Source organism: Lithobates pipiens, unplaced genomic scaffold (genome assembly GCF_037356315.1).
Source record: "Lithobates pipiens isolate NorthernLeopardFrog02 unplaced genomic scaffold, aLitPip1_a1.2 Scaffold_8, whole genome shotgun sequence".
In the NCBI taxonomy this organism is placed as follows: Eukaryota; Metazoa; Chordata; class Amphibia; order Anura; family Ranidae; genus Lithobates; species Lithobates pipiens.
This window is the reverse complement of record NW_027507903.1, coordinates 346,043,652-346,058,327: the sequence shown is the minus strand read 5'-3', so window position 1 is coordinate 346,058,327 and position 14,676 is coordinate 346,043,652. Positions and strand designations below refer to the sequence as shown.

Genomic DNA, 14,676 nt, shown 5'->3' with positions numbered 1-14,676 from the left:
AAGCTTTGGAAATCCTCAAGGGACTTTTCACCTCTGCTCCTGTCTTTAGACATCCAGATTCCTCCCTGCCATTTGTTTTTAAGAAGTGGATGCATCTGAAATCGCCGTAGGGGCTATATTATCCCAAAGACAAGGAGCCAGGGCCCTGCTCCATCCCGTGGCTTTCTTCTTGCGCAAACTATCAGCAGCCGAGAAGAACTACGATGTAGGAGATCGGGAATTGTTAGCAATTAAATCTGCATTGGAAGAATGGCGCTATTTACTGGAAGGAGCTTCTCACCCAATCTTAATATTCACCGACCACAAGAACCTGGAGTATTTAAGATCCTCAAAAAGACTAAAGCCGAGACAAGCCAGGTGGGCACTCTTCTTCTCCCGGTTTACCTTCCATTTAACTTATCGCCCAGGTTCTAAGAACGTAAAGCCAGATGCCTTGTCACGGATGTTCCACAAATCTCAAGAAATTTCTCCTCCAGACACCATTCTCGCTCCTGGCATTTTCCTTCTGCTTCAGGAAAACCTTCTTTCCCGACTTAGACAAGCCTCCATGGGGCAAATACCTTCTCCAGAACCAGAACTACAAGCCAGAGACTGGTTACTGTGGCACAAAGACAAGATCTACATTCCCGAGGGCCTACGGGTATCCGTTTTATAGCTATGTCACGACCACGCACTCGCCGGGCACTTTGGTATCACCAAGTCCACCGACTTGGTACGACGTACCTTTTGGTGGCCTCAGTTGCGGGAGGACTGCAAGAAATTTGTGGATACCTGCACTACGTGCATCAGGAATAAAAGCTGTAGGACCAAGGCCTGGGGCCTACTCAAACCTCTGCCTGTTCCGGACAGGCCATGGAGAATGGTGTCTCTGGATTTCATCGTTGAGCTGCCCCCGGCAGAGGATCATACCACTATCTTTGTGGTAGTTGATCGTCTGTCGAAAATGGCACACTTCATTCCCATGAAGGGCACCCCCTCAGCCCCTGAAACTGCGTACTGCGAAACTGCGAGTACCAGCCAATATAGTTTCTGATCAAGGGGTATATTTCACCTCTCAATTCTGGAAGTCCCTCTGCAAGGCTTTGAATTTTGAACTGTCTTTCTCATCCGCCTACCACCCTCAGTCCAATGGGCAAACTGAGAGGACGAACCAAACCCTTGAACAATATTTACGCTGTTTCTCCTCTTTTGCACAGAATGATTGGATCTCCTTGCTTCCAGTAGCTGAATTCGCTTACAACTATTCTCTCCAATCCGCCACCAAGCAGATGCCCTTTTTCGCCAATTACGGCTTCCACCCTTCGTTTCTACCCAACTCCCTTCCCGAATGCACAGTGCCAGCAGTTCAGGAAAAGATGAATTTCTTCTCAACCAATAACAGACTTCTGCAAGAAACCATGACTAGAACTCAGGAGCACAACAAGACAACCTTCGACAAGAAGAGACGAGGGGAATTGGTACTGGTACCTGGTGATTTGGTGTGGTTATCCACGGTGAACTTGAAGATGGCGTGCCCTTCAAGGAAACTGGGTCCCAAGTTCTTAGGACCCTTTCCAGTTAGAAGGCTTAATGAAGTAGCCTTCGAATTAGAACTTCCAGACTCATTAAAGGTCCACCCGGTATTCCATGTGTCCCTGTTGAAACCTTCCACTCCCAATCCATTTCCTAACCGAAGTACCACTCCTCCTGATCCGATCTTGGTAGACGGTGAAGAAGAATTTTGAAGTAGAAGCTATCCTAAACTTCAGAAGAAGAAACCAGAACCAGTTCTTAATTAAATGGAAGGGGTATGGTCCCGAAGAGAACTCTTGGGAGCCCGAGGACAACATTCATGCAAAGAGTCTGGTTCAATCTTTTAAGAGGGCCCATCCCAAAAAATTTGCCTGAAGGGGCATCTGGAGGCTGCCCCTTGGGAGGGGGCAATGTCATGGAGATTCTATTAGAAATCTGAACACCAGGCCTTCTTGCTTGCGGCCGCGGGCGCCACTGCAAGTGCGTGCGCGCCCCCTGTTGGCGCCAAACAGGCTATTTAAACCTGTCTGTCTCCGCTGCCCGCTCTACAGCGTTGTGTGCCTGAGAACCTGATCCAAAGTATTTATCTGTGATTTAGACCTACCTGTTATCTGCCTGCACCCGACCTCGGCCTGTTGTGACTACTCTCCTGCCTGCTCCCTTGTGCCTCGCTTCCAGCCTGATACCTGACCCGGCCTGTTTGCCGATCCCATCTGCTAAGCTGATCCAGTTTGCTGAGCTGATTCCATCTGCTAAGCTGATCCAGTTTGCTGAGCTGATTCCATCTGCTAAGCTGATCCAGTTTGCTGAGCTGATTCCATCTGCTAAGGTGACCCAGTTTACTGAGCTGATTCCATCTGCTAAGGTGACCCAGTTTGCCGAGCTGATTCCATCTGCTAAGGTGACCCAGTTTGCCGAGCTGATTCCATCTGCTAAGCTGATCCAGTTTGCCGAGCTGGTTCCATCTGCTAAGCTGATCCAGTTTGCTGAGCTGATTCCATCTGCTAAGCTGATCCAGTTTGCTGAGCTGATTCCATCTGCTAAGGTGACCCAGTTTGCTGAGCTGATTCCATCTGCTAAGGTGACCCAGTTTGCCGAGCTGATTCCATCTGCTAAGGTGACCCAGTTTGCAGAGCTGATTCCATCTGCTAAGGTGACCCAGTTTGCCGAGGTGATTCCATCTGCTAAGGTGACCCAGTTTGCCGAGCTGATTCCATCTGCTAAGGTGACCCAGTTTGCCGAGCTGATTCCATCTGCTAAGGTGACCCAGTTTGCCGAGCTGATTCCATCTGCTAAGGTGACCCAGTTTGCTGAGCTGATTCCATCTGTTGTTGTGATCCAGTCTGCTGTGTTGATCCCATCTGTTGTTGTGATCCAGTCTGCTGTGTTGATCCCATCTGTTGTTGTGATCCAGTCTGCTGTGTTGATCCTGTCTGCCAAGCTGTTCCTCTCCACAGAGCTGACCTTCCCGCCTGTTCATCCCTTCCCATCTGTTGATCCTGCCAGGCACCTGTACCCCTCCTTACTCCTGTGTTCCCTGTTAACTTACAGGAAACCGGTATTGGGAGTCGTAAGGGAGGCCTCCCTCTGCAATTCGGGCTTAAAACCACTAGGTACGTGACAGGCTGCTAGCAAGACTTATTTTTTTTTTTAGCATCCTGCCAGTGCACCGCTCCAGTGTGAAAGCCCTTGGGGCTTTCACACTGGAGACACAGCAGCGGCTCTTTCAGGGCGCTTTGCAGGCGCTATTTTTATCGCTGTAGCACCTGCAAAGTGCCCCAGTGTGAAAGGGGGTTAACTCTTGCTATCTTATTTAGCTTACTTATTAATGCGCACAGTCGGATTAGGTCACTCATTTCATATTTCTTCAACAATTTGATAACTTGCCAGGTGTCTATGTAATACTGGTAAATTCCTTCTGTGTATGCTTTATTGCAGAGGCCTTGTGTTATCTATTTCTTTGACTGAATTAAGTAGCACATGGATGCAATATTTGTTAGCATTCATGTTGTCATTTTAATAATACAGTAGTACAATTTTGAATAAAATAATGCAGCAAAAATGTTGTTTTTGTTAAATTAAAATGCAGAACTGCGAATAGTAATTTGGCTGTAATGGACAGATCTGTGTGATGCTTCTGAATATTGACCACAGTGAGTGTCTCTTCCTCCTATTCAATCACAGCCCTGACCAAATTGTATTGCTTTGACTGACATGGTGAAAGTTAATGGTCAGGACTTTTTACAGTTCCAGTGCAAATGCCACTTGGCAGAACCAGCCACGTTACTCCAGTGAACTTTTTAGCTGTCTTTTTAACTGTCTATTAATGAATCTGTATTAGCAGATGTTATGTCATCTGAAAACTATATGTAGCAGAATCTCTGACCTTTTCCAGTGTAATGGGAACCTTCAAGGCCAAAGATGGCTGACATCCTTCAATAATTGGTGGGTTGTGAGGCATAGTGGGTGCAAAGGTGGTAGAAGTCACTGGGCACCAGACACTTCTTGGATGTAAAAGGATTTATATTTTGTAGGGGAAAGAGGGTTGGGGCCAGGACACCCTTGAGTAATTGCACATTCAAATGGTAGATTTTGAGACTTCAATAGGAGAACAGCCATACAGGGAAAGGTCCCAGAAGGGTGCCACTTCTGCACAAGCAGGATTGCTGTCTCCTTTGGCAACAGTACTTAAACAGTTCCTAGCTCAAAGTAACAGTTCTCCCAGCTGTACTGCAACTTCTTCTTGTAGTTCTTCAGCCCCTTAAGCTCCTAATCTCTCACTGGACCCTAACCCACGCTTCCCTGCTAGGTCCCTAGCTTGGCACTTTGCAGACCTTCAAGCTTCACCCCTGCTGACCAGCTCGGTCCCTAGCTTGGCACACAAGGCTGCTCTGCAAACATCACCTCCACTGGTTGGGACTTGATGACCTCCTGAATTTTCCCGATTCTCCACTTTGCCTATTTGGTGAGACTACTGCTCCGGTACTTTCTTCAGTTACTCACTGTGGTCCCAGGTAAAGGTGATTGGTCACTTTGTGGTGACAGCTTCCCTTCTACCTCCGACTACTGACAGGTTCCCTGGCAGAACTGTCATTTATGGTTGGACTGCAAGCCGCAGTCCCAACCCTGCGCTGCCCTCTTGCTTCTGGATAGGCTCTCGCACAGCCTTGCAGCCAGATGCCCCTGGGATAGCCCAATATCCAGCCTTAAGACATATAAATACAGCGCTCGCAAACATATATGTGAAAAAAGTTGTATATAAGATGAACCGACATAAAGTCCAAAACAAATCACTGAAAGTGCTCCAATACAAAGTGAATGAAAAACTTCAGGTGCACAACACCCCCTTAGGGCCGGTTCACACTGCGGCGCGAGGCGAGGCGACACGGCTCGCCTCGCCTCGCTCCCGCAAGTCGCCCCCATTCTGTACAATGGAACCGTTCTGAGAGGAGCGACTCGAGTCGCTCCGACTCAGAAAAAAGGTTCCTGTACTACTTTGGGGCGACTTCGGGGGCGACTTGCATTGACTTCTATACAGAAGTCCTCTGCAAGTCGCCGCTGAGGTCCGTGCAAGTCGCGGCGAGGCAAGTCGGAGACGCCTCGCCGCGCATCGCTGTGTGCACCGGCCCTTAAGAGTCCTCACTCACCAGATCCACATGACCCCCAGCTTTTCAGTCTGGAGGGTCAATTAAGGCTTGGCATGGATGTCTTTATGATGATGTGTGGAAAGCCAGATCAGCAGATCCAGGGTTCCTCAATGAAGAGTTTGAGCCAAATAGACATGTACCCAGAAGTAAAAAAAGGGGGAACGAATAGTGAAGTACCATCAAAAAATTGATTTATTTGAACAAAAGATGGGTACTTACAAAACGAAGGGAAGCATTAAGCATGGAACAGATCGTATGAAACCATCGTTAGTAGTGTGCGTTCCAACGTTAGAAAGTTTTAGTGGCTGGGTATTGGGAGGGTCTCCATATAACAGCGGTGATGGTGTATAACTCATCAGACAAGGGTATCTGGGGACAAATATTAAATATATGTGTAGTTTGAAACAGTAATGAATATATGATATAGTATGTAAATAATGAACCCAGTATACCTACATGTAAAGTGATAATAAAAGATTATAAATGAAAATTATAATGGACTAACCTATATGTAAAAAGTGATTGTCAGTGGCCAAAATATGTGCAAACATTAACTAGGAAACAGTGATGAATGAATGAGACTAAATAATAAGAAAAAAGGGGAGATAAAGTGCAATGGACCAAGGCAAAAACATGACAACCAAAGTGAACCTAAACCCAAAGGCACTTATCCAAATGCTGCATGCTATGCAACACCATCAGACGCCACTCGCACACATCCGGTGCAGTATCGGGAGCGGCGTGATGTCACATGTTGCGCCGCTAATGATGCTCATGTGGGGAATACAAATAGACCCAAGCGGCAAAACAGTCTGCGGGGCCTTTTGGGAGCCACATTACCTCAATGCACTGCAGTCAGGTAAATAACAAACCAATCTTTCTTTATTAGAACTGTGATTTTTTTTTTGTAGCTACTTTTGTGCAAATTACATGATAAAATCAATGTGGTATAACTTACTTGACCTGAATAGCACCACAGCACCTCCATTAAAATTAGTAAAAACGTAAAAACTGTATTTGTAATATATACCTTTCTTCTTTTATGTATTAGTGTCTTAATAAAAAATATATATATTTTTTTACTCATAAACTGTTAATTATTATATGAACAACAACCATAAAGTCCCATCCATTCCCCGACTAGGGGTTCTTTTTTTCTACCTACTGGAAATGTTTACAGGCTCCATGACACATATCTGGAGCGCTTGCCCTCTTGTAAACCCTTTTTTGGGGCTAAATTATTACGCCATTAATATGACTTAGTTGGTGACAGATTTCTCTTATTTATTACTTCTCTATCAATGTTGACCGGATCCTATAAACAAAATAAAAAGCCTTCTATGTCCTTTTTCTAACCTCTGCATGTACTGTGATAGGGCATGGCACAAACCACATGCTCCCTCCTTTACTGACTGGATCTGTGAAATGGATGCCATCCGCCATTTAGAGGGTGTGATCTCCTGGGAAAGGGATAAAACTGACAACTGCACCATCACCTGGTCCGACACTAGTACAGATTTTCCTCTTCTATCTAAACCTGCTGAGCTACTCTTTGTCATCCTGTGTAGGGTTTCCAGCCCTGCTGCTCCCCATGAGGCTTTGATCTTGTACATTCTTTGGCACTTGATTTAACTTGCCCTATACCCTCCTATCCACCCCCCCCTTTTTTTTTTTCTTGTTTTCTTTTATCTGTATTTTTCTGCTCCTTGACACATTCTAGGTGTTCTATTTGTTTATTTGGTCATGACAATACTATTATTCTATGTATACTCGAAAGAGAGGCACCCAGTGGCCTTGTATGGCAATGACCCACTCCTTTAATATACAGTAGGTGCCCGCGATATTGTGTCAATCTCGTCGCTTTTATCGGCGAGATTGGCGCACTGTGAGCCCCATCGCGGGAGCTAGCGCCGAGCCAGCTCGCATCGGGAAAGGAAAAATGATTTTTCCTTTCCCAATGAGTGACAAGCATCGCTGACATTGGGGCCGGGTTCACACTGGTGCGGGGATCCGAATTGGATTCCTGCCAATACCAGGCACGTTATTTGGTATGAATCTTAAGGAAGAACTCCACTCCAAATTTTAAATAAACTAGCATGGGTTCCCCCTCCAGAGGCATACCAGGCCCTTAGGTCTGGTGGGGATTTTAAGGGGAACCCCCTATGCCGAAAAAACGATGTGGGGGTCCCCCCAAGATCCATACCAGACCCCTATCCAAACACACAACCCAGCCGGTCAGCAAAGGGGGTGGGGACGGGCGAGTGCCCCCCCTCCCCCCAGAGCCGTACCAGGCGGCATGCCCTCAACATGGGGAGGTGGGTGCATGAGGAGGACAAGGGCCTCTTCCCAACAACCCTGGCCATTGGTTGTTTGGGTCTGCGGGGGGCTTCTTGGAATCTGGGAGCCCCCAGATTCTGGCCCCCCACCCTATGTGAATGAGTATGGGGTACATGATACCCCTACCCATTCACCTGGGGGAAAAAAGTGTTAATAAAAAAAACACACAACACTGGAATTCAAAGTAATTTATTAGGCAGCTCTGGGGGTCTTCTTACGACTTCAGGGGTTTTCTTCCGACTCGTTCGTGCTCTCCCGCGTCTTCTCCCGCTCTCTCCAGTTCTTCTACTGGGCTCCTCCGCTATCTTCTTCCAGTTCTTTTACTAACGGAGGAGCCCAGTCCGTCCTCCGTCCTCCGTCATTCTCTCTTCTTTCTTCATCCGATGTTGACACAACGCTCTCTCCCACTGTAATGCCGTGTGAGCGATGTGCGATCATTTATATAGGCATGGAGTGTAGTCACCGGGTGATGTCACACGTGGCCCCGCCTGTTATGATGTCAGGTCCCGGGGCATGCTGGGACTGTGAAATCATAAGGGGCGGGTCCACGGTGTGACATCACCCAGTGACCACACCCCATGCCTATATAAGTGATCGCGCATCGCTCACACGGCATTACACTGGGAGAGAGCGTCGTGTCAACATCGGATGAAGGAAGGAGGACAGAGGAGACCGGGCTCCTCTGCTAGTAAATGAGCTGGAAGAAGATAGCGGAGGAGCCCACAAGAACCGGAGAGCGCAGAGAAGAACCGGAGAGCGCAAAGGAGACAGAAGAAGACCCCCGGAGCTGTCTAATAAATTACTTTGAAAACCTGTGTTGTGTATTTTTTTTATTAACAGGTAAATGGGTAGGGGTACCATGTACCCCATACTCATTCACATAGGGTGGGGGGCCGGGATCTGGGGGCCCCATTTATTAAAGGAGGCTCCCGGATTCCGATGAGCCCCCCCGCAGACCCCGACAACCAACGGCCAGGGTTGTCGTGAAGAGGCCCTTGTCCTCATCAACGTGGGGACAAGGTGCTTTGGGGTGGGGGGCCCGCAGGGCGCCCCCTTCCCCCAAAGCACCCACCCTCCCATGTTGAGAGCATGCGGCCTGGTACGGCTCAGGAGGGGTGGGGCGCTCGCCCAACCCCACCCCCTTTCCTGACCAGCCGGGCTGCGTGCTCGGATATGGGTTTGGTATGCCCAGGGGTGTGGTATCCCCTTAAAATCACTACCAGACCTAAGGGCCTGGTATGCCCCTGAAGGCATGCAGGTCTTATTAGAGAGGAGACATTGTTGCTTATTTTTCGTGCTCGCTGCTATAGGAAAATTTGACATTTTCCTATTGCAGCCAGCGCGACAGGATCGCGCTGGTTGGAGAAGCCTGTCGCCGGGAACCGGCGCGTTAGGATCGTGCTGGAAACACAATATTGGCGGCACCTACTGTATATTGTTTACTGCCCTTCTTAACCTGGGCATATGGAGTTTCTAATAGGTTTTCACCTATAGATTTGGGCTAGTTGGGCTTGATTGTTATTTACCCCGTGGAGTGTTTCCTCGTGTTTTTCATTGTTTTCTATATCAGTATTTACAATGTACTTTTGCTGATATTGCACTGATCTCATAAATGTCTCAGTGCCTTTCTGTTTATCTTTTTATTGTAACTTGGTTATAAGCAAATCTTAAAAACAAGATTAAACTTAAAAAAAAAAAAGTTGAGAGAGGCTGCTTTAAAGAATAAGTTTACTTCTAGCGCACTTCTGCTTCTTAAAGGACAACTGTACCTTTGGTACAAGTTACCATTACTTAAATGCAACCACCCTGATCTGATTCTTACCTTTGTTCCCTGTCAGGTGCCACACGGCCTTCCTTCTGAAAACATTCTTGCTCAGTCCTCCTCATTGTGTGCTCATTCATTCCTATGGGGAACTGTACTTGTGGAGACCTTCAGCTGGCCAGCAGAATTTGAAAAAGACACTTTTTAAACTGCTTGAGAATGCGCAGGTTTGAATAGGGTGGGAGATGGGCATAAGGCCCAACCTTCAGCTTCCTGAGAATGAAGAATTTATAAGCACTGAAGAGCTCTTGATGCAAATTAGGAAGGTTTGACTTATAATCGGGAGGGTCGTGACTGAATAGCACTCCCATTTCAGGCTGGGTTCAGAATTATGCAATTCGCATGACAGGAGACTGTGACCGGGTCCCAATGGAGCCGGTAAACACCGCTTTGGGGCAGCCGCAGTCCGCATTGGAAAAGGGTCCTGTGAGCGTTTGGCTCCATTTTCAGGTGCGTATTCAGGCAAAAGTGTGGACCTGATTTGCACCTGAACCAGTGTACTGGGAAGCAGCGGATACCCTGCTGGGACCCACGGACGCGCATCAGTGTGAACCCAGCCTAATCCTACCAGTGGTTCAGATTTTTTTTTTTTTTTTTTAAGACTAAAGACACAGGAGTAGAATGAGTAGAACATGAATATTACATTGCACAAGCATAATTGCTTGGAAGTTAGTTTATTTATACGTGTTAATTTGTGAGTTGTGGAGTTGAATGCAGTCCTATTCAGTGAGGTAAACTCCTGCTTCCTATATTTTTTGTTGTAATGCCCACATGTACCATGCACCAATACCATAACCAAGATGTTTTATTTTTAGTCTGATTTCCTATTTGCTTTGAACAATGGGATAGACCAGATTGAAGCTGCAAACTGATAGTAGTTCAACATGTTGGTAAAATACATAAACTGATTTTTGCTGTTTTTCAGGTTGCTCATGAAACAGATGTTAGAGCGCAGATTCGTCTTCAACTCCGAGATGTCAATGGACAACTTGTGGCTGTGCAACGGTCTATGGTGTGCACTCAGAAAGGGAAAAAAAATGAATTTAAAACATTGGAAGGAGTGATCACCAGAATGAAGTACGAATCTAGAAACACTGCTAAATAAACCTGGTAGAAGAGGGTTCCTTCCATTTGTGGTTTTATATATCACTGTTTAACTGTTTATAAACTTTTAATAGCATAAATTCATTCTCTGTCATGGTTAGGGGTCAGACTCAGAGGCCAAAGCTATAGCAGTACAGAGGCTGCCACTGACTAGCAGGATACTGTAGGAATACAAGCAAGTCACCCTGGCAGATAGGGGGCTTACCCGAGATGCCAGTTCTAAGTACTAATCGGTATTCACCAGTGCTCCTGATAGTGAAGATGGGTTTTTCTGCCTGTTAGTATCAGGTTACGGCTCTCAGGATCGCCCCATCAGGAGGTGAGCAAGCCAGGGCCCAGTAGCAGATATAGCAGGTACAGATCAAGAAAAAGCAGAGTCAGTAAACTAGCCAAAGGTTGGTAACAAGTGTTTGCAGGTTGAGGACAAGCCAATGGTCAGTAACAAAAATGTTATTTTTTAAGTTTATAATAAAGTGGCACTAAAGACAAGTAAAGAAACAATTATGTTCAATATCTGTATTTGTAACTAGTGTCCATTCTAAAAGCAGCATTAGAGATCAAATCTATAAAAGTCGTTTTCAAAACTTTAAAGCTGCAACTTCCTTTATGAGGGTGGCTATTCTGCATAGTCCACACTGTACAGTATGTGGGATCGTAGCCACCCACTACTCGCTCTTGACTTGTACTCAGATACATCAATCAGCAGTGCATAAAAGCTCAAAGTAAATGCCCATTCGTCAAATCCTTGCCCATATTGTCCTGCCCACTGTCCCCTGTGACAACTGGTCATCAGCAGCAGACACTTGTGTACTGTGTGTAAAAAAAAAAAAAAAAAAAAAAAAAAAAAAACAGAAGGGAATGCTTACAGTGGATTGGGCAGGCTAAAAGACAGGAACATCCTGGACAGGGTTGTATCTATCCTGGGCCTGATATTGCATATCAGGCCCAGGATAGATACAACCTTGTCCAGGATCTTCCTACACTGGGACAAACCTCTGTCCCTCTGCTCTAGTGCCTGGGCCCTTCAGATTCATGCTCAACTCTAGGTTCATAAATGTTATTAAATAGAGTAAACCGCGCTAATCAACCCTAGGTGTTGGATAGATAAACACAAGGGGCAGTAGGCTCAGGAGAAAATATTATATATATAATTAAATAATTATAGGTTGCAGCCCCCCCCCCAAAAAAAGAAAATCCCCAATTGGGGTTTCTTTCAACAATAAAAACAATTTAGCAACCGGGGTAACTGGCGCTACCTATTTAGCACGAACAGATGTTAATTCTCAATACTGAGGAAGATGTATTTTTAAATAAAAAGTCAAAAAATGCCAGCAAGTCCAGTAAAACCGGCCTATTTCACACCTAATAGTTTTCATGTATCAATAACAACTAAATAAAGATAATTACTCCTTACGGAAGGTAATAAATCCTTTGGAACCCACTCATTTCAGTTCAAACCAATAAAGAACACAAAAACAGCTACTGCCAAAATCGTATGCAGTCGCACAGATTACCTAATGCGACTCAGACATACCCGTGATAAGTGTAATTGTTAATAACCTTATTTTGAAGACTCAATATAATCCCAAAAAACTTTACATATAACCTGTAGAACAAAAACTAAATAGCAAAAGATGGTGCTTAGTGCGACTTTGCCTTAAAGTCGCATCAGTACTAACCGTGTAATTATACCAACATTCTATAAGATAATATTTGTGAAATACAACTCAATCAATATATGTGAAAATGAATCTGAAAATACAAATTCTATTAAAGGAATCTATATATATAAAAAAGTGCAAATGGAAAAACAAAAAAGTATGTAAAGAAACACCCAATTAATAACACAGCTCGTGCCCAAAAACACAAGGCCTAAATAATGTGTATGTACTAAAAAAAATCACCTGTGAAAAAAAATATTATTATATATTACATATTTAGATATATATATATATATATATATATATATATCTAAATATGTAATATATAATAATATTTTTTTTCACAGGTGATTTTTTAGTACATACACATTATTTAGGCTTTGTGTTTTTGCGCACGAGCTGTGTTATTAATTGGGTGTTTCTTTACATACTTTTTTGTTTTTCCATTTGCACTTTTTTATATATATATATATATAGATTCCTTTAATAGAATTTGTATTTTCAGATTCATTTTCACATATATTGATTGAGTTGTATTTCACAAATATTATCCTATAGAATGTTGGTATAATTACACGGTTAGTACTGATGCGACTTTAAGGCAAAGTCGCACTAAGCACCATCTTTTGCTATTTAGTTTTTGTTCTACAGGTTATATGTAAAGTTTTTTGGGATTATATTGAGTCTTCAAAATAAGGTTATTAACAATTACATTTATCACGGGTATGTCTGAGTCGCATTAGGTAATCTGTGCGACTGCATACGATTTTGGCAGTAGCTGTTTTTGTGTTCTTTATTGGTTTGAACTGAAATGAGTGGGTTCCAAAGGATTTATTACCTTCCGTAAGGAGTAATTATCTTTATTTAGTTGTTATTGATACATGAAAACTATTAGGTGTGAAATAGGCCGGTTTTACTGGACTTGCTGGCATTTTTTGACTTTTTATTTAAAAATACATCTTCCTCAGTATTGAGAATTAACATCTGTTCGTGCTAAATAGGTAGCGCCAGTTACCCCGGTTGCTAAATTGTTTTTAACTCTAGGTTCATGTCTGCATGAGTGTCTTGGACATGATGGTAACCTGCTTTTGAGGCAGTGCCATGTGCCCATTTCACTCCAGGCCATTGAACCTTAACATTGTGTCAGTGTGGGACAAACTATATCAATCCTTGGACTGCCCCATGCATCTGATCTGCAAGGCCAGACTTTCCCTGGTGTTGTGGCTTTCCAAAACAGAACTTGAGAACCTTTTTCTCCAAAAGAAACGGAAATTTCCCATGACAGGTACCAGACTATGGGGCTATGGAGGATTCCTGGATGCCCTCTCAGTACAGGGCCTGGTAGTTGAAGGAAGCACATCTTCCCAACAGCATCAAATCTGAGGCTGTGTGGAAGTGTGCAGTGTTTCAAATTTCCTGAAGGTAGCTGCATAATATCCTATGTTTGTTTAATTAAAGATCATGTGTCCTGTACTGTACTCGGAGAAACAGATTTTTTTTTTTTTTTGTGATGGCTTTCACAAGCTGCTGTTTTATTGGTGAAGTGGGTCACCTGCATTTAACGTGTGTGCTATCTGTTATTACTTTGTTTACATTTGTTTCCAGGCATGGAGAGAAAGTCAGTCTTAGTACGAAATGTGCAGAAATGGACAGAGAGATGATCAGTGCATTAGGAGTGTCCACCGCCGTTCTGAACAATGTCATCTTCTGTCACCAGGAAGATTCCAGCTGGCCTCTGAGTGAGGGGAGACAGCTGAAGATAAAGTTTGATGAGATCTTTTCAGCAACCAGGTAAACCTTTCCATTTGAAATCCATACATGTATAAGTAATGGTGATCTGGACAATTGCCATTTCAGGCCACATGGATTAAAGCCTTGTACACACGGTCAGATAATTGAAAATTTTTTGTCAGTTTTTTGTTTGATGCTATTCTCAAATCGAAAATGAAGAGGGTACTCACCATGAGAAAATTTTCTGACGACAGAATTCAACGTCAGAAGTGATGTAACGTGTTGAATTGTTTTATATGTGTTCTTTCATTTCTGAGCATGTCTAGTCTAGCTCTTGAGATTTTTTTATTTATTTTTTTGGTCAGAAAACAGTACTAATGAAAAGAAAACCAGAGGACATGGTCACACTAGACAAAAATTTTCAAGTCTTCATAATCAGCTGTCAAAAGCCGCATACCAACGATTAGAAAATTGGCAGATCGTTCATCAGATGAAATTTATCTTCAGATTTTCTGACCGTGTGTACGGGCCTTAAGAGATCACTTATTCTGACTGTAACAGACTTTTTAGCAGTTTTACAGGCCTTGCAAAAGTATTCACCCCCTTGGCATTTTTCGTGTTTTGTTGCCTCACAACCTGGAATTAACATGGATTGTTTGATTTGCGTCATTTAGTTTACAGAACATGCCCACAACTTTGAGATTTTTTTATTTTTCATTGTGAAGCAATCAACAAATAGGGAAAAATGACATAAAAAGTCATTGTGCTTAACTATTCACCCCCCCCCCAAGTCAATACTTTGTAGAGCGGCGATCACAGCTCCAAGTCACTTTGGATAAGTCTCTATGAGCTTGCCACATCT

General features: G+C 44.0%; 1 protein-coding gene across 1 annotated transcript in view; it reads left to right on the top strand.

Moving 5' to 3' along the window:
- The window catches only part of RAD50 (RAD50 double strand break repair protein), a 471,242-nt gene that overhangs the window by 52,007 nt on the left and 404,559 nt on the right, over positions 1 to 14,676 (top strand). The window contains exons 4-5 of the mRNA XM_077473261.1: positions 10,244 to 10,395; positions 13,689 to 13,874. Coding sequence (XP_077329387.1) covers positions 10,244 to 10,395; positions 13,689 to 13,874 — 338 coding nt within the window. The remainder of the gene's footprint in view (positions 1 to 10,243; positions 10,396 to 13,688; positions 13,875 to 14,676) is intronic.